We start from the raw sequence: 19,095 nt of genomic DNA on the forward strand, positions 1-19,095 counted from the left end.
ATGGGACCTTGCTGAGCACTGATTGGCAGCCTGCACCAGTAGAGCTTCATAAGGATATTACATTATGATGGATGCTGTGGCATCCAATTATCATTGTCAATATTTCACTATTGTGGAAAATGAGCATTTACATTGCAAAAAAGTACACGATCACATTCAGTAGACATGACATGATGGAGATTGTAGTGCTCAAGGTCCGCTGAGGTAGCACTGAATATATGCTGCGTGGATTCACCACCTCAGCATCAAAGTGTCCCTGGAAGATATTTTAAATTACCGACAACTATGCAAATATGCTTAGGCAGTGCGTTACACGTGTTATTTTATATATTAAGGTACAAAAACAGACTGGAACAAGTGCAGACAGTCAGCACGAGGCCATTGGAACTACATATGGCAGTTGTCCATCATAATCACACAAAACTAAAATAGACATCAGGAAACAGAACACAGTCAATCCAATAAACAAGAAGTCTCTGCCATGTCAGGGCACTCCCCACGAGGAATGTGATTTAAGAGAAAGGAAATGACTGGAGAAGTGACTGGTATCTAACAGAAATGCTGCTAAAGACTCACCACATATCAGATGGGAGTCAGAACACCGTTCTAAACTGCACACGATATTACAGCTGGGTGGCCAGGTATTCATGGTAAACGGTGGGGTCATTTAGGGTTTATTGAGATTATATATATATATATATATATATATATATATATACATATATACAGTCAAGTCCATAAATATTGGGACATCGACACAATTTTCATATTTTGGGCTCTATACACCACCACAATGGATTTGAAATGAAACTAACAAGATGTGCTTTAACTGCAGACTCTCAGCTTTAATTTGAGGGCATTTACATCCAAATCAGGTGAACGATGTAGGAATTACAACGGTTTCTATATATGTGCCTACCACTTTTTAAGGGACCAAAAGTAATGGGACAATCAACTCCAAAGCTATTTCATGGACATGTGTGACCTATTCCCTCGTTATTTCATCATCAATTAAGCAGGTAAAAGGTCTGGAGTTGATTCTAGGTGTGACATTTGCATTTGGAATCTGTTGCTGTCGACTCTCAATATGAGATCCAAAGAGCTGTCACTATCAGTGAAGCAAGCCATCATTAGGCTTAAAAATCAAAACAAACCCATCAGAGATATAGCAAAAACATTAGATGTGGCCAAATCAACTGTTTGGAACATTCTTAAAAATAAAGAACGCACCGGAGATCTCAGCAACACCAAAAGACCCGGACGACCACGGAAAACAACTGTTGTGGATGACAGAAATTTTTTTCCCTGGTGAAGAAAAACCCCTTCACAACAGTTGGCCAAATCAAGAACACTCTCCAGGAGGTAGGTGTATATGTGTCAAAGTCAACAATCAAGAGAAGACTTCACAAGAGTGAATATAGAGGGTTTACCACAATATGTAAACCACTTGTGAGCCACAAAAACAGGAAGTCCAGATTAGAGTTTGGCAAACAACATCTAAATAAGCCATTACAGTTCTGGAACAACATCCTATGGACAGATGAGACAAAGATCAACTTGTACCAGAGTGATGGGAAGAGGAGAGTATGGAGAAGGAAAAGAACCGCTCATGATCCAAAACATACCACCTCATCAGTGAAGCATGGTGGTGGTAGTGTCATGGCGATGGCATGTATGGCTGCCAGTGGAACTGGTTCCGTTGTATTTATTGATGATGCGTCTCCTGACAAAAGCAGCAAGTGTTTCGGGCAATATTATCTCATTGGACGGCGCTTCACAGTGCAGATGGACAATGACCTGAATCATACTGCAAAAGCAACCAAACAGTTTTTAAGGCTAACAAGTGGAATGTTATGCAATGGCCAAGTCAATCTCCTGACCTGAATCCGATTGAGCATGCATTTCACTTGATGAAGACAAAACTGAAGGGAAAATGCCCCAAGAACAAGCAGGAACTGAAGACATTTGCAGTAGAGGCCTGGCAGAGCATCACCAGGGATGAAACCCAGTCTTTGGTGATGTCTATGCCTTCCAGACTTCAGGCTGTAATTGACTGCAAAGGATTTGCAACAAAGTATTAAAAAGTGAAAGTTTGATGTAGGATTATTTAGTTTGTCCCATTACTTTTGGTCCCTTAAAAAGTGGGAGGTGCATATAGAAACCGTTGTAATTCCTACACCGTTCACCTGATTTGGATGTAAATTCCCTCAAATTAAAGCTGAAAGTCTGCAGTTAAAGCACATCTTGTTTGTCTCATTTCAAATCCATTGTGGTGGTGTATAGAGCCCAAAATATGAGAATTGTGTAGATGTCCCAATATTTATGGACTTGACTGTATATATATATATATATATACAAGTTAACCCGTGCATGATACTCATGCATTCTAGTCAAATCAAGCTACTTAAGGTGTTAAAAAGGTTCTTGTCATGCATTTGGGCCATAGCCCAGGCCTCAACCACCAACCACTCCCCACTGTCACCCCCGGCAACCACCAACCACTCCCAACTGTCACTTCTCCTTCAAGAAATATATATATATATTTTTTAAATCTTTATAAACACTTTTAACAATTAACAAATTAAATTAACAAATTAAAAACATCTTAGTATACCAAATTTCAGCCCTTTCTGATTTTTTTTCTCCACACACACTAAGGATTTAGTAGGTCAGTGTATAACTCCGCCCAGCAGGTGGCGCTGCAGCTTGGTTTTATTTTTTCCACACACACACACACACACACAGACAGACAGACTAACACACACCACTAGACATATATATATATATATATATATATATATATATATATACAGGGCTGCCAAGAAGAATTCAGGGCCCGGGTACAACAAATTCATGGGGCCCCCCTCATAGTCAAATAAGCCCCAAAATTTTTTTGCGCCGCCTTACGGCGGCGCAAAAAAATTTAGAAGTATGGTCATGCATTCAGGGGCGTAGCTAGCCAAACGGCGGTGCAAAAATTTTGGGAGGTGTGGTCATGCATTTTGGGCCGTGGCAAACGTGCCATTGGGGCGTGGCTAACATAAAAACCACTAGGCTCTCAATTCGCCGGAGCGTCACATATGTTCAAGCACTCCTGACTTTCAGGACATCTACCACCACAGTGTAGTATACAAACAATGCAGTGTGTACACAAACAGTTCAGTCTTGGCCTACACCTTACATTGGGCACAACATTCACCAAAAATTGGTATTGTCCCTACTAGAATCACAACATTTCACACACTGTGCTGCTCTCTCCTACCTGTTCTTCTCACTTTCTCCACCTGTGGCTGCTGGTTTCTTTAGTTGTGGCTTGTCCGGATCCAGAAATGTTGAAGGACCTATTTTGAAAAAAAAATGGCTACATTTAGAAAATTACAGCCAGCCCCGGCGTTAAATCAATAGCACCCACGATTAATAATTAGTCCTTCCTCCAGCCCCAACATTAAAATAATACTATTTACATTTAATAAATAAACCTATTTCACTTCCTGCAAACAGCCCCAGCAATACCTATTTCCCGCAACCATCACTGCCATTAAATAATTCATAGTCACATTTAATAAATAGACCTCATTCTCCCTAAACTCACCCCAAGATTCAATAGCCCCCAAACCACCCCATCTTAAATTAATAGTCCCTACTATTAAATTGCCTCACCATCACCCTACAAACAAAATAGCGCCCATTAATTAGCCGCCACCTACCTCACACACACTACATTGCAACAAGCCCCCTGTGCCATCACACACACAATACTGTGCCCCTTCATCACAACTACACTGTACCCCCTTATGCTCACACTGCGACCTCCATGCTGCTTTTCCCCCTTCTTTTTTACTTTGTGCCTCTCTCCCACTTTTTTTATTCCTCTGTTCCTCTCTCCCACTTTTTTCCTCCTCTGTTCCTCTCTCCCACTTTTTTTTCCTCCTCTGTTCCTCTCTCCCACTTTTTTTTCCTCCTCTGTTCCTCTCTCCCACTTTTTTTCCCTCCTCTGTTCCTCTCTCCCACTTTTTTTCCCTCCTCTGTTCCTCTCTCCCCAATTTTTTTTATTCCTCTGTGGCTCTTTCCTTTTTTTCCTCCTCTGTTCCTCTCTCCCACTTTTTTTCCCTCCTCTGTTCCTCTCTCCCCAATTTTTTTTTATTCCCCTGTGGCTCTCTCCTTTTTTTCCTCCTCTGTTCCTCTCTCCCACTTTTTTTTCCTCCTCTGTTCCTCTCTCCCACTTTTTTTTCCTCCTCTGTTCCTCTCTCCCACTTTTTTTCCCTCCTCTGTTCCTCTCTCCCACTTTTTTTCCCTCCTCTGTTCCTCTCTCCCCAATTTTTTTTATTCCTCTGTGGCTCTTTCCTTTTTTTCCTCCTCTGTTCCTCTCTCCCACTTTTTTTCCCTCCTCTGTTCCTCTCTCCCCAATTTTTTTTTATTCCCCTGTGGCTCTCTCCTTTTTTTCCTCCTCTGTTCCTCTCTCCCACTTTTTTTCCCTCCTCTGTTCCTCTCTCCCCAATTTTTTTTTATTCCCCTGTGGCTCTCTCCTTCTTTTCCTCCTCTGTTCCTCTCTCCCACTTTTTTTTCCTCCTCTGTTCCTCTCTCCCACTTTTTTTTCCTCCTCTGTTCCTCTCTCCCACTTTTTTTCCCTCCTCTGTTCCTCTCTCCCCAATTTTTTTTTATTCCCCTGTGGCTCTCTCCTTTTTTTCCTCCTCTGTTCCTCTCTCCCACTTTTTTTTCCTCCTCTGTTCCTCTCTCCCACTTTTTTTCCCTCCTCTGTTCCTCTCTCCCCAATTTTTTTTTATTCCCCTGTGGCTCTCTCCTTTTTTTCCTCCTCTGTTCCTCTCTCCCACTTTTTTTTAATTACTCTGTGGCTCTCTCCTTTTTTTCCTCCTCTGTTTCTCTGTCCCCTTTCTTTATAGTACTGTCCCTCCCTGTTTTCCTCCCCTTGCCTCTCCGTTTCTTTACTTACCTTTTGTCAACTTCTTTCTTTTCTTTTCTGCTCTTCTGTCTCCTCTTCTGTCTTCTTTCTTCCTGCTGGCTGCGGCGCTCCTCACTGACTGACAGGCGTGACTTGATGACGTCACGCCCAGCAGTCAGTGTGAATGGAGGAGAGGAGGGACACGGCGCCGCGCGATCACGTGAGTATTTTTTATTTTTATTTTTTTTTCTTCCAGCTCCCATGAACCCCCACCCCCCCCCGCGGGAAAAAAAAATAAAAAAAGTTTTAAAAAAAATAGCGCAACAGAGAAAAATAATAAAAAAATAAAAATAAATTTAATTAGCAGCGAGGGCCCGGCCCGGGCCCCCTGGCATGGCCGGGCCCGGGTAAACTGTACCCGCTCCCCCCCCCTCTCGGCGGCCCTGTATATATATATATATATATGTATATATTATGCCCCCTCTAGCATTATTATGCACACATCCCAGTGACTTAATGTGTGGCCCCAGTACTAGGACCCAGAGGAGACACACCAGGAAAAGCTGCTTAGTGACATGAGGTTGGTATTCGCTGAGGAGGAGTGCTGAAGGACAGAGGGGAGGAGGTCCCGGGATCCCCCAGCTAATTTAGGAGTACTTTCGTGGCCTGCTGCCACAAGGGGCCAAAGTACATCAAAACTGAGAGAATATGAGTGACATGGGACAGATATGAGTGGGCAATTACCTCAGAGCGTGGCTGCATATAAAGAGGGGAAGGAGTCCCAAAGTTTAGAGATTCACTGGAAGGGGAATGAGTCCCAATAATAATAAAGAAGAGCCCCTGAGAGAAAAAAGGGGGGCTCCAAAAAAGAAGAGGGGTTGTTGGCAAAGCAGTGTGGAGCCAATTAATAGTGGCAGCATTGAGGATCTATATGGAGAGAGGGTTGCTGTAATGCAGTGTAGACATATATAACGTAAAACGACACCAGAGAGGGTGATATATAGATATAGATATATATATATAGAAGATCAGTAGATGAGGGTTCTCTCTCACTTATTTAATTTTTCCATTAATGTAGCAACACATCCGCTTAGCATTTCATTGTCACCACTACTTGCAGCAATAGCAAAGCCCAGGAAGATCCCATAACCTGTTTGGAGAATCCATTGGGACTTCAGGAAGATCCCCCTAGAGCCCTACAACCACCACAATTAGTGGTGATGATAGTACAGGAGCACTGGTAATTGTGGAAAGACCCCAGACGCTGCGATGGGGGACCCAGACCAACAATCAGATTTCAGGCGTTTTCAGTTTTAACCAAACACAACCTGTGGTGAGGGGATTTTTCTGAGTAGGCTTTACTTTTACTATATACATCTGACAACTGTATCTATGTGTACTTGGATTTCCAGAGGGCACAGCTTAGTGGAAACAGTAAACTTTATTTGCCTGATGTAAACCACCTGTGAGCTAGTTCTCAATGCAAGTAATCAGTTACCGCTTACTAAAATGTATTATTTACATTCCTAATACTCCATTTGACATATGTAACATTATTAGTGTTTACACTGTAATAATATCCCATAATTTAAAGTGTTATTATAGCGTCTGTCAAAAACCCTGTAAAAAGACTAAATAATTAAATAAATATAGTACAGTTTATTTAATATAATTAATGTCATTCAGTATGTGGGGATTTGCTGCATATATATACTGATATAATTAAAGTGAACAAGCAGCACAATTATGTGGCTGAACGACACTCTGTTATATAGCGGCTCCCTAACGAGCAGATCAGATACTCCTTTGTGGAGGGCAGATTTCATCTTGTATCCCACTGTGAAAGGGGTCCCAGAAGTCCAAGGGCCTGGACCCCTGGACCCTCACAATCTGGATTGGGTAAATCATTTTTTTATATTTATTTTCTACATTTCGAAAAATCTGCAATTACGGTTAGACTGCTGCCTCCTACACACCCATGTCTATTTCTTACTGACGCCCCTCTCCCGCTCACTCGTAAGTGGGTGTGATCCAGGAGAAAGGCCTGCTCTCTGAGAACTATCCCAAATTTGGGAGTCTCCTGGACATTCTGGGAGAGTAGGTAAGTACGATAAATACCTAGATAGGAGGATCTAAATCATACAAGAAAGAGGTTTCTTTTTACATGATTTAAAATGTTCTCTCCCAGACGCGATAGGACTATGCAATGGTAAACAGGTCTGGGGGACGGACGAAATGAGTCGGAAAACTGCATCATTGATCAAAGAATTGAAATTTGACAGATCAAACCAACGATTAAGGATTTTTACCATATATGATATGCCTGTTACATGTACCATAATGTAAGTAGAACCTTAAATAAAGTGTTTAACAGACTTCACTATGTACCTCCATATTTGTATTTATAAACCAGCAACCGTGTACACGTGAGACACGGGACGGAGTGGTAAAACACAGAGAGGTTTTCAGAACACGAGGGAGACGAACTGATGATCAAGAATATAAAGGACTTCAGTCATTACCAGGTGACGCACCGTTATCAAGGCGTCTGAAAACACCTATATATGGTAATTGTAATATACACCTATACGCCCCAAAAGGAAATCAATAACAGTACAGATCAGACCCTATGCGGCTCTGACACCTCCGGACACTTTTGTGTATCATTACAGTCCTAAGTATCAATATCACTGTTTTCTCAGATCTTCACGGCCTGCCTTTATTATACTACTACGATTGTGTAACATTAGCACTGTGTAACAATACCATTGTGAATTTGTGCATGTCATGAAACACCGGTATACAGTGTACATCCTTAGTACAGACCTCTACACTACTCTTATTACAGCAGTAGGGCTGCCTGTTGCCAATCACTGGTCTATGAAGATTTTATTTTACAAATAGAAAATCTTCTTTTCTTCAATTTAACGTTAAAAGATCACCGGTGACACTGGTAAGAGGACTCTTACCACTCACCAGGCCAGTGCAGGGTCCGTCTGCGTATGTGTGAGCCTGGAATTGGGCTTCCAGTTCAAGTATCACTAAAACAAAATGAATAAAGTTTTTAAAAAAAAAATGCAAAAAAACCAAAAAACTTTACAAACAAAAAGGAAAAATGCTTAAGTATTTTTTCCTCTTCGGAATCCCTGCTATTGCTATCCAGCGATGGTGGGTGTGGATTGGTAATAAAAGTTAAAGTGATAGCAACAGATTTTTCCATGGTGCACCACTGATCCTGGTGCCAGCATTCCCACTGCTGCCAGGACATGCTGGCACTTGTAGAGCTATAAGAGCCAGCATGCCATGGCATCCAGGGCCTGCTGGGACATGTAGTGCACCTTGTAAAAATGTTAACAAACAGACATCAGATTGCAGTGCTGGTTATGCCTCACTTGTGCCAAGACTCCTGGTTTGATATTTCAGGCTTTCAATTATGGTTTCAATCATGGTTTGATAGTCTTTTAACCCTTGGAATGCCTGACGGAGATCCAGAAGATGCCAGCTTACCACCATGAAACTAGGAGAGGAAATAGATTGGATACAGAGGTATGTCTGGGGTGTCTTTATTTAGAATAAATAATTTTTATCACGGTGTGTGTGTCTTTTTCTTGAACATTTTTACAAAGTGTCCTACTGGACTATAAACACTTAAGGCAATCAGGGCATGCTGAGATCAGTAGTGCACCATGAAAAAAATGTCTTCATATCACTTTCTTCTTTATGATTAACCCACCGCCCCAGATTGTAAAAATAAAGCATTCCAGTATTTGTGTTCTGCATTCAAAAGCAGACAATATTTCCCTGCATGCACAAAAAAACATCCATCATCCAGATTTGTTCCTTAAATTAAGCTCATAGTACAGAATTTTTAGCACATCTGTGATAAATGAACAATTATTAGTGGTAACACATAGCGGTTAAAGTGTGGTGGATCAAAGGAAATAATTTTGCTAGAATAGTAGGAAACTTTGTAATTTTTCCTGATGCGTTTCTCAGTGCAAGGAATATGTATTATAGTGGTATATACTATGCGAATATTGTCAATACATACATGAACTGCTTGGTCGATACGATGCCCCTGGATAGCGCCTTCCCATCGTGGATAGTCAGAACATTACGGTTTCTAAACCATCTGGTGAACGGTACTTCTCCACTAGTTTTCAGCCTTAGAGGTGAAATAAGAAAATGCCACATTAGAATTGTAAAGTGTTGCATATATTTAACGCAGCAAGTTAAGTACCTTTTAAGCATGCATCACTTTTCTTAGCTGTCCTCCTACAAATCATTATCTCCTTTCAAAAATGTAAATAAAGTGGTGTGTGCGTATGTGTGCTCCTGGCACCCTCTACGCTAGGTCACCCTGTCCAAATGGGGGGGTACCATTCTCGATGGCAGACCTGCAGCTATTCAGAAAGATATGACAATCACTCCTGTTTCACCGTTTGACCAAGACTTATTTAATAAATACATGAAAAATGTGTTATTTTCTGTCATTACACCATCATTTAGAAACTATTGTAAGAACCAGACTCGGGTTAGAAATGTAAATGACCCCTCATTTCATGTGATTGATTGACAAGTTTCCCAAATGTCATCCCCACCTTTTCATTGTTTTTTTTGTGTCTCTGTAACCTTTACAGCGCAGTCATCTCATACTTGAAATAAAAATTACAGAAATCACACAAAGGGATGTGTACATATTTGTTCTTGTGGCAACCCCTACACTAAGTAAATCCATACAAATGGGGCACCATTCCTATAGTACGACTGGCAGTTATTCAGAAACGTATGACAATCCCTCCTTTTCAAATGTTTGCCCAACAATTGTTTAGTTACTACATAAAAGAAGTGTTATTTTCTGTTATTATGCCACATTCTGGATACTACTGTGCAATCAACTCTTGTAGTAGAAATGTCACTGAAATCTCATTTGATGTAGTAGGTTGTCTAGTTTTCAAAATGTTATGCTCTGCTGGGCTACCTGTGTTATTCCCCCTCATTGTGTTCAAGGCAGTGCAAAAGAGCTATCGTTATCAATGCCATGTGCAGACTTTATTAAGAAAACCTATATGTACAATCCTGATTTTGCTGTTTTGGGAAGGTGAATTGATACCAAACACAAACTCTTGTATTGAATAGTTTAACACAAAAATACAACAATACGCATTTGTTTACAGTTCAATCTCGTAAAATTTCAACACAAAAACAAAACTTTTTTTTTCCCATTTTGCTCGTTTTTCTTTACTGTTTCAGGGGTAATAAATAATCAAAACAAGTGCATGAAATTCCAGTGAATAATTAAAATGTATACAATCTATTGAGATGCTTATATTATCATATGTAAAAATCTGGAATGCATAGATGGTTTCTAAAAAAAAGTATTTAACAGGCCCAATAGCGGGGATGGTATCACTGCAGGACGAGATCTCAGTGATTTAGAAAAAGGGGATTGGTAGGGAGGTGTTCGGACAGCACGTTAGGGAATAGGACATGTGAAATCCCTACTGTTTCAACAGCTGTCTCTGAAGCAATATTTAAATGGGCCTCAGAGAAAGCAGCAAGTGCAGGAGTCTAATGGGAGTTTCCACCATTCATTTCACCAGAATCAATAGATTGGTTTTGCTCACTCTTTATAGTCTACCATTTGGGTATAAGTCACAATATAGTATAAACAAGATAAAAGTTTTGTTATTGTAGTATGGCAGCTTCTCTGGTACCAGTGGCACATGCAGGGGGGGGTTTCTGGGTCTCCAGAACCCCCTCCCCCTCCGCTAAAAAAGTGCTCCTACATACGGCACTGTACTATACAGCAGCCACGGCGCTGTCAAAGTAGCGTCCGGGGCGGTGCCGTGCGCCCCTGGGTACCCCCTGATTCTCTCTATTTAGCAAGGTCCTGCACCCACATATGGCTGGTTCATCAGCCAATCAGATTGGCGCTGCTCAGGTTTATCTGTAGCTGGAGAGACCTGTCACGTCCCCCACAATTCTATTTTCTCATTTGACTACAGCATTGTCCATCACTAGTTGTTCCCTTGGGAAAAGCTGCCTGCTGCCCCTGCCAAGGGGCCTCTGCCTGGGAGCAACAATCCAGGAGTCTCCAGCTGAACCTTCAGTGGGACAGGTTTGTGACATTCCTTTACATTCTCAAATCTGTATGATGGTGAATGCAGATTACCAGACAATGGCATATTATATTACTGCTGTTAAGCTGGATACACACTAATGCAATTATCACATGATAAACAACCGTTTGGTCAGATATTGCAAGAGTGTGTTCGCTCCCACGATCATGGTTTATCGTACCAAAGCACATTGTATCGTTTGATTTGGTTTTATAAACTTCCTAAAAGTCACGATCAACAATGGAACGATGTCAGGCAAATGTGGAAGTGTGTACGGACTCATGACCAGCAGTGTAGGCAGATCTCTGTAGAGTGTGCAGAGTCACAATCTTTTCAGCTGATGGTTATGAGTGATACAGATTTGATGGTAAATCGTGTAACTATATGCACATGAATCATTATACTCATCGGGACTTTCAGACCTTGATAAAATCGGTGCAGAAATTGCATCTGAAGCAAGATTGCATTATTATGTACCAAGCTTTACACTAAGAGGGGTCCAGTTTAACATCAATTCTAGAAACAATTTTGATAAGTGTGCGCTCATTACCTTAACAACCCTCCATTATAAATAATACAGTATGAGCCATCTAATAACAGAACGTATTCACAGCTAGTTTATAACAGACAGCGTTCTCCCACATAACTAGGGAGTAAAGGATTAAATTGCACATTGGAAATTCTGAGTAGATATATGGAAATCACTTCTTCTGTGCCATTATGGATGCAGCCTGAGATGAGGAGCTGTCAGTCCAATCTGAAAGACAGCCTGCTCCAATACTGTTATATCTGACAATATCTATATCTATGGTATAACAGTTTCTACAGTATATGATCACATAACAGATAATTCTGCACTGACAACATTGTGTTGATTTGCAACGTAAGTTCTTAATAAAATCTTTAAATACTCCACCTGTACTTTATTTATCACGTACAATTCCTTGAGCTGATCACGTAACTCTTGTAAAGTCAGCTGTATTTACAATGAAAGCTGCCAACATGTTTTGCTATGGTTGAAGCCACTTTACTGATTTATCTTTTTTTCTTTTATTCAGGGTAGATCTATGATGAAACAAATGGAAGCAGCTGTCTACTCTTGCATGGGAAACTATAGCAATACTGTGAGAAGCAAGGAGAAGGAACTCTTGCCAACTCTTCTGGAATTTCTGGGAGGCTACCGACTCCCGGGAGAGCAAGTATTCACCCAAACATGATGGAGGTGGGGCTTAATGACGCAATTTTGTGTCCAAGCCACACCCCCTGCTGTGAATTTTAGCAGTTCTTAGCAGGGTTGGGGCCCCTCCTACCCCCTGCCACATGACCTTTGTTCCACCTTTGCTCCAGGATCTCTCGGAGCAGAGGTTTAAAAAGTTGGCAAGTGTGAGGTAAATGCCTCTCTAAAAGGGGCTGCTCATTTATTTTAGTGCAAATTATAATGACAGTAGCAAAGACTCCAAGTATTAATGTACATAGAGCTCCTGAGCCTCCACAATGCGAGGGAAAGGAACACTGGGGTTTATGTTCTAAAGCAATATAGAGGAAATAGAGTACATCTGACACTTTTAGCCACTGAAATATGTTGTTATAATTAATATGCACTCTAGGTATGTTTATAAAGTGCCACTATTAACGTATGAGGTACATAATAAGTACAGGCCTATTTCCAACCTCTGTTTTCAGTGTTTACTTGATGTTACTCTTCCATTTCCTGGCTAGGTGTTCGATATTTTCTTGTGCTACTCTTGTATTATATATAACTGTGGGAGTCTGTCTACAAATACTGGTTCTATTTAGCATCTGTTATCTGTATTTGTCTTGTTGCGCATTTTTTTGTGTGTGGTAACAATATGATAAATAGACTTATGTAATAATTCCTGATTATATGTCAGCCAAAAATCAGAAATGTATCAGTAAAGACAGAGTTATTTCTCCAGGTATATACATATACATCCTGCATTACTACATTGTTCTGACTTGTAATGAAGCCATGTAATTCATAAACTCTTATCTGTGATAATCTTTAAACACAAGGAGCAGTTCAAATATAATGTCACAAACTTCAGTATTATCATTTTGTAATTTGGATGACTGTGATTTGAGCAGATACAGAAAACGTGATAATAAAACTTGGACCATCACATATTTGTACGATCCCTTGGATTACACGGCATCTTTTTTAAATAGTTCATGTTCCAACCCCCGGCTACAGTTGTATGGCCTCAAACCATCAAACTACACATCTTCATATGACCTGATATTATATCACTGCAATGACAAACTGCTCTACATGGGCAGATTATAATCTGCCTATATGTACGGTATTACTGAGTCCATCCAAACTTATTTTTGGATATTATAATCTACCCTAATTAAGACCAACAAATTATTGTTTTAATCTGTAAATCATAATTTTATCATTTTTATTACAAGGAAAACACCCTCCAATGCAAGTTATTACACCTAATAGAAGTCACCAAGGAATCACAGAGAATAAAACACTCAACCTGCATCTTCCTGCCGGTTTATGGTCATGTAACTCATCAGTAATGTCTAATATCTTTATAATATTACAGGAATACATTATCCAGTATATAAATGGTTAATAAGAAACACAGATCCATAATCTTATGGTTCTCAACACTATTCTGCAAATACTAACTTTACAAACTAATTTAAACCATCTGAAAGGTCATCATAATGGAGTTTGTACTGTTAAGTATACTTGTAGTAATACTGTTCTTTACATGTTCATTACTTTCTTTCAGGTGCTGTATGAGAACAGACAAATAAAATATTCTTAGTTTCCTGATTCCAAATAGTGGTACAGGGGACATTAGTGTGTTGTGATACCAGGGTAGCTGTGTGACATGGATTTATATTGGTAGTCTGTAAAGATCTCATATGGCTGTTCACAGCCATGAAATATTTGATAGTAATTCAACCAGTCCGGCTGTAAAATGCGTTTCCTTCTTTCCGATTACTCATAAAAATACTGACCTCTTGCATTTCTGCTAAGCTCATCTCAGCTGTGACTTTTCCTGCTGTTGATATAAAAATCATTTAAAATCAGCTATTTCAGAGCTGCCAAGATAGCACACTGCATTCAAAATGTTATCTGGTGTTTGCCTGAAGCAAGACTAGCTGACATCAAGACAACATCAATGCTTTGGCAGAGGCTAGCAAAAGCCTAACATTTAAAATCACAATATTGGGAATTCTCTGGTTTCGGTCAAACCTATATTCTATATTGATCTAACCCAAATCCTCACTGGACTTAAAAGGTTCTCATTTCTTTAAACACACAAGTTCAGTGACAAGCACTGTCATTTAGCAAGTGCAATGCAGAGATGTGAACTGGTACATGCTGTCTGCAATTCTCCAGTTACTGTCTAATCAATGGACCGTAATCGGTCTTGGTTTTTGTTAAGAAGGGTGTGGGGTGGGGGGGGGAGATCATTACACTCTTTATTTTCATATGGCTAAAGACAGCCTGTCATTTTTTTTTAAGTTACAGATGAATCACATATTATGTCAAACAGTGCCATCCATAACCTATCACTTAGTATGTTGTTACCCTTTAAATGCTTAGACTGCACATGTTATACCAGGGAAAAAGCGCAGTTAACAAAAGATAGCTTGGGCACAGGGCCGGATTAACAATGGGCCTGTTGGGACTGCAGCCCCAGGCCTCTCCACAGACATAGGTCCAGGTCAGCCAGGAGGGGAAAAAAAACCTTTTTTTCTAAAAAAAAAAATAATTTGGGTGAGGACACCCGGTATGGGGAGGGGGAGGTGTGTTTGGGGCGATGAGCAGTGCGGGGTGGTTCTGTAGACCATCCACTGGTCACTTTCCTGGTGTCCAGGGGGTGGTTCTGGCATTGGAAAGCAACAGGCAGCCAATCGAGAGGCTGCCTGTTGCTGAGTGGGATTGGGCTGCACCTACAGATGCTGTGTGTGACTCATACTGTACCAACTTCCACCCAGTCCCAGACTGAGGTCACCGGCACTCAGCACAACATGAAGGAATAATTTTTTTATAGCAGGGGATATGTGACATAAGGGGATATGTGACAACAGCCCAACAGTGGATATGTGACATCAGGGGATATGTGACAAAGGGCCCAACAGGGGACATGTGACATCAGGGGATATATGACAAAGGGCCCAACAGGGATATGTGACAATATAATATGCACTGGTGAATGGCTCTTGTGTATCAGTTTAGGGATAAGTTAATTTTCTTACAACAAAATTACCAACTTTTTCAATAGAGATTATACCATGGTGCCACTGACAGTTAACTGTATTTGACTATTTGTATTTGTCTGTTCAGATGTATGAACACTTGAAGAAAGAATATTTATATATAACAAATCTTACACATCCCCATTTGGCCATTTGAGGTGTTAGGAGGTATGAAAATAACCAACAGCTGATAATCACGTTCTCACACATTAACAGCACAGTTTGTTTGCATCAATAAAAATCATATTTTGCTCTCTATATTGGGTGGCGGTATCATGGCTGCCCTCTGTATTGTGTAGCGGTCACAACGTTGCTTTCTGTATTGTGTGATGGTGACAAGGGTTCTATATGTTATATGGTGGTCACAAGGGTGCTATGCATTGTGTGGCAGTCGCAAGAGTGCTATGTATTGTGTGGTGGTCCCAAGAGTGCTATGTATTGTGTGGTGGTCCCAAGAGTGCTATGTATTGTGTGATGGTCACCAGGCTGACCTCTATATTGTGTGGCGGTCATCAGGCTGACCTCTATATTGTGTGGCGGTCACAAGGGTGCTGTTTGGTCTTTTGTTGCTGTAGCACATTCACTATAAGGTTGAATGTGCTGTGCATTCAGAGATGCTCTTCTGCATATCACCCATAGATAATTGAGTTACTGTCAACTTCCTGTCAGCTGGAACCAGATTGACCTTTCTATTCTGACTTCTCTCATTAACAAGGCGTTTCCACCCACAGCAGAACTGTAGCTCACTGGATGCTTTTGTTTTTGTTTTTGCAAACCGTTCTCTTTAAACACTAGAGACTGTTGTGTGTAAAAATCCCAATAGATCAACAGTTTCTGAGGTACTGAAAGAACTCGTATGGCACCAACAATCATTCCACAATTAAAGTCACTTAGATAACATTTCTTCTCTATTCTGGCGTGTGGTCTGAACAACAATTACAACTTATGCTCATGTCTGCATGTTTTTATACATTGAGTTTCTGCCACATGAATTGAATGACTGATTAAATATTTGCAGTAACTAGCAAGTGTTCAGGTATTCCTAATGAAGTGGACAGTGAATGTTATAAATTTATATATATATATATATATATATATATATATATATATATATATATATATATAGAGAGAGAGAGAGAGAGAGAGAGAGAGAGAGAGATAGAGAGAGAGAGAGAGAGAGAGATCAACACAGATATATAAAATAGACAGTGTATTTATATATATTTATAGAAAGATTCAAGTTTTGTTTTTTCATTTATTTTTCCTAAGTTTTCTGCACCCTGTACTTTGTACAATGTTAAAAACCTGAAAAGCATTTTTCATGTATGTTTCATTTACAGCACTTTCTAAATAAAAATAATCAGCGATTGTTTGAATTTTTGTCTTCCATGGTCAATAAAATAACATACCTTTACGTCTCAACTGTCCCCATTCCATGAGGATAGTCCTAATTTTAGTGAACTAACCTGATCAGCCAGGAGCATGTCCCAGCATGAGGGGACAGATGGGATACTTTTCCACTCTTCACTTTACATACATGCTGTGTGCACCAGTTAGTGGTGCACTGTTTATATAAGGAAAGATGAGAGGGAAATGTAGGTGGTTGGAGGGAAGTGCAAGCTATGCCCACCATGGTGCTAGCCACACCCACACACCGCTGCCCACGCCCACACATCAATGGTCCCACCTCCGTGGTATGGTACTTCTCACAATAGGCCCTTTCTCATTTTGAGCCCCAGGCCTATGTGGCCCTTAATCTGGCCCTGCTGGGAAAGCGCTGCGCTGTCAGAGGAGGGATAAAACACTGTTCAGTATGCAATTAGGATACTGAGGGGTCTACTTAGTATTAAACAGTGGTAACAATCATTGGGTGTCGCTGCAAATACAGTACTGATGTAATTTATCATACCGGGGCTGCTCTGGGAGACCCAGCAAAGACCCCCCATTGTCCATAAAAACGTTCTACCTCTCTCACGGGTGAACTCAGGGAGGGAGCAGAATATTTTTGCTACAATATTGTTTGAATATGTTGTACTTAACATAAAAAGGACATTTCACAGAAGTTACTGTTTAAATGTAATTTACGTGTGACTGCAGCTGCTGTTGCTATGGTGGGACATAATGTCTATCTACTCTTGAGCTTAAGACATTAATTTTTGCTGGATTATTTTATTACCATATCCGAGAATTTTAATGAGTGGAAAATGTTCTAAGCACAGCACCCAGTGCCAGTCTGTTGTCGTAACTGTTTAGAACATCTTGGCTGAATGGAAATGTTGGCTTAGTAGAAGAGGGCTGGATGGCATAGATGTAATGCATATATCTGCAGCTGCCACATATTTCTTCTGTATAATCATATATTTCAACAAGAGAACAATTATACATAACGTGCTTAATGTATTAAGGGACTGTTGAACCTAAAATGCCAGCTGCCTTACATGGAAGGAGTACATGTCACATACACATATATGTTGTAAACTTCCAGAAATTTCAGGGTTAAATGCATTTTATGTATTTAATACTTATAATTGATATAAGGCGTTCTCACACTTTCTACTAGTAAACATAACAAGGGAATGTGCTCATAAAATATCTAAATGCTAAAGGAAACAGTTGGCAGTGAGATAGATAACAGGGTTAATTCCTTTAATACATAACCTTTACATACACATTTTTAATAACCAAAATTTGTAGTGCCGTTCCCAATTTGGGTAACTAATGATAAATGACCAAATATATCTGTGTCCAAATAAACACCAATAGTGTTGATATCATCCAGGTGATGTCATTAAATGGAGAGCCTCCATTTGTTCAAATAAAGGCCGAATGGTAGCCACTAAGGCCAGATTATAAGGACTGCAGAGTCCCCTTTAATACCCAATCTTCATGGGTCAAGTATCTGCATAAAGAATAAAGAGGGGGCTCTCCTAACAAAGTTCCCTTGTGGTGGAACGCGTTGGGTCGTGGCTTGGTGCAATGTTAGTGCAACATTTCAATGTTGGATCTCTCATGGAGCAGTGTCTGGTGTGAAGTGTTTATAATATTTGGGATACGTTTTAATGTGTATTAAAAAAGAGCCTTTTAAAGATAAAAATAAATTATGCACCATGAAGACCCCCTATTTATACTTTATGTAGATATTTTAATGTGTGTAGAACCATATTGGCCTTTACCCACAGTTAGGTATAACTAAGATATGGGGGTCTATTTATTAAAGTGAGAAAATCAGTTTTGCCTGATTTAGGGCTTTTTTCTATTTAACAATGCCCCTGGCTGGTGAGGACCATCACAGGTGGTATCATTGCCAGGGGCATATTTAACAAGGATAACGGTGGTGCTGGATGACAATAGCCAGGAGTCAGCAAAGAAAAAAGTGTTTAATTAATCAAATTAATCAAAATTAGGCTTTTTTTGTTTAAATAAAAAGTATTTCTTTTATATACTTTTTTATTTTTTTAAATTTTACTATTGTTTTTACATTTCAGTGCGCATGCTGTAGACAGCTAACGTATGTGCAGATGGACCCTACACTGACCTATATCACCAGGGAGCTGAGCATCCCTCAACTGATCCAGGAAAATGTTATTTCATTGATAAATCAGAAAACATTCTATTGCTTCAATTTGATAAATAGACCCCATGATCACTACAGCGGCCCTGACTCCAACATGACCCATTTAAATGCTCTGTTCCTGAACTTCTAACATAGGTTCCCAGTGCCATTACCTGAGCTTAATTAACAGACATTAAATATACCATTGTTATCAAATAATTCAGATAGTAAAGTAAATACCATATAAAATATGGGGGAGGCACAAAATTTGC

General features: G+C 40.0%; 1 protein-coding gene across 9 annotated transcripts in view; it reads right to left on the reverse strand.

Moving 5' to 3' along the window:
• The window catches only part of APBB2 (amyloid beta precursor protein binding family B member 2), a 252,123-nt gene that overhangs the window by 165,650 nt on the left and 67,378 nt on the right, over positions 1-19,095 (reverse strand). For all 9 annotated transcript variants that reach the window (XM_075194986.1, XM_075194977.1, XM_075194960.1 and 6 more), the window contains one exon: positions 8,952-9,065. In XM_075194986.1, the coding sequence (XP_075051087.1) occupies positions 8,952-8,997 (46 nt within the window). In that variant the 5' untranslated portion in view covers positions 8,998-9,065. The remainder of the gene's footprint in view (positions 1-8,951; positions 9,066-19,095) is intronic.

Source organism: Mixophyes fleayi, chromosome 1 (genome assembly GCF_038048845.1).
Source record: "Mixophyes fleayi isolate aMixFle1 chromosome 1, aMixFle1.hap1, whole genome shotgun sequence".
NCBI lineage: Eukaryota > Metazoa > Chordata > Amphibia > Anura > Limnodynastidae > Mixophyes > Mixophyes fleayi.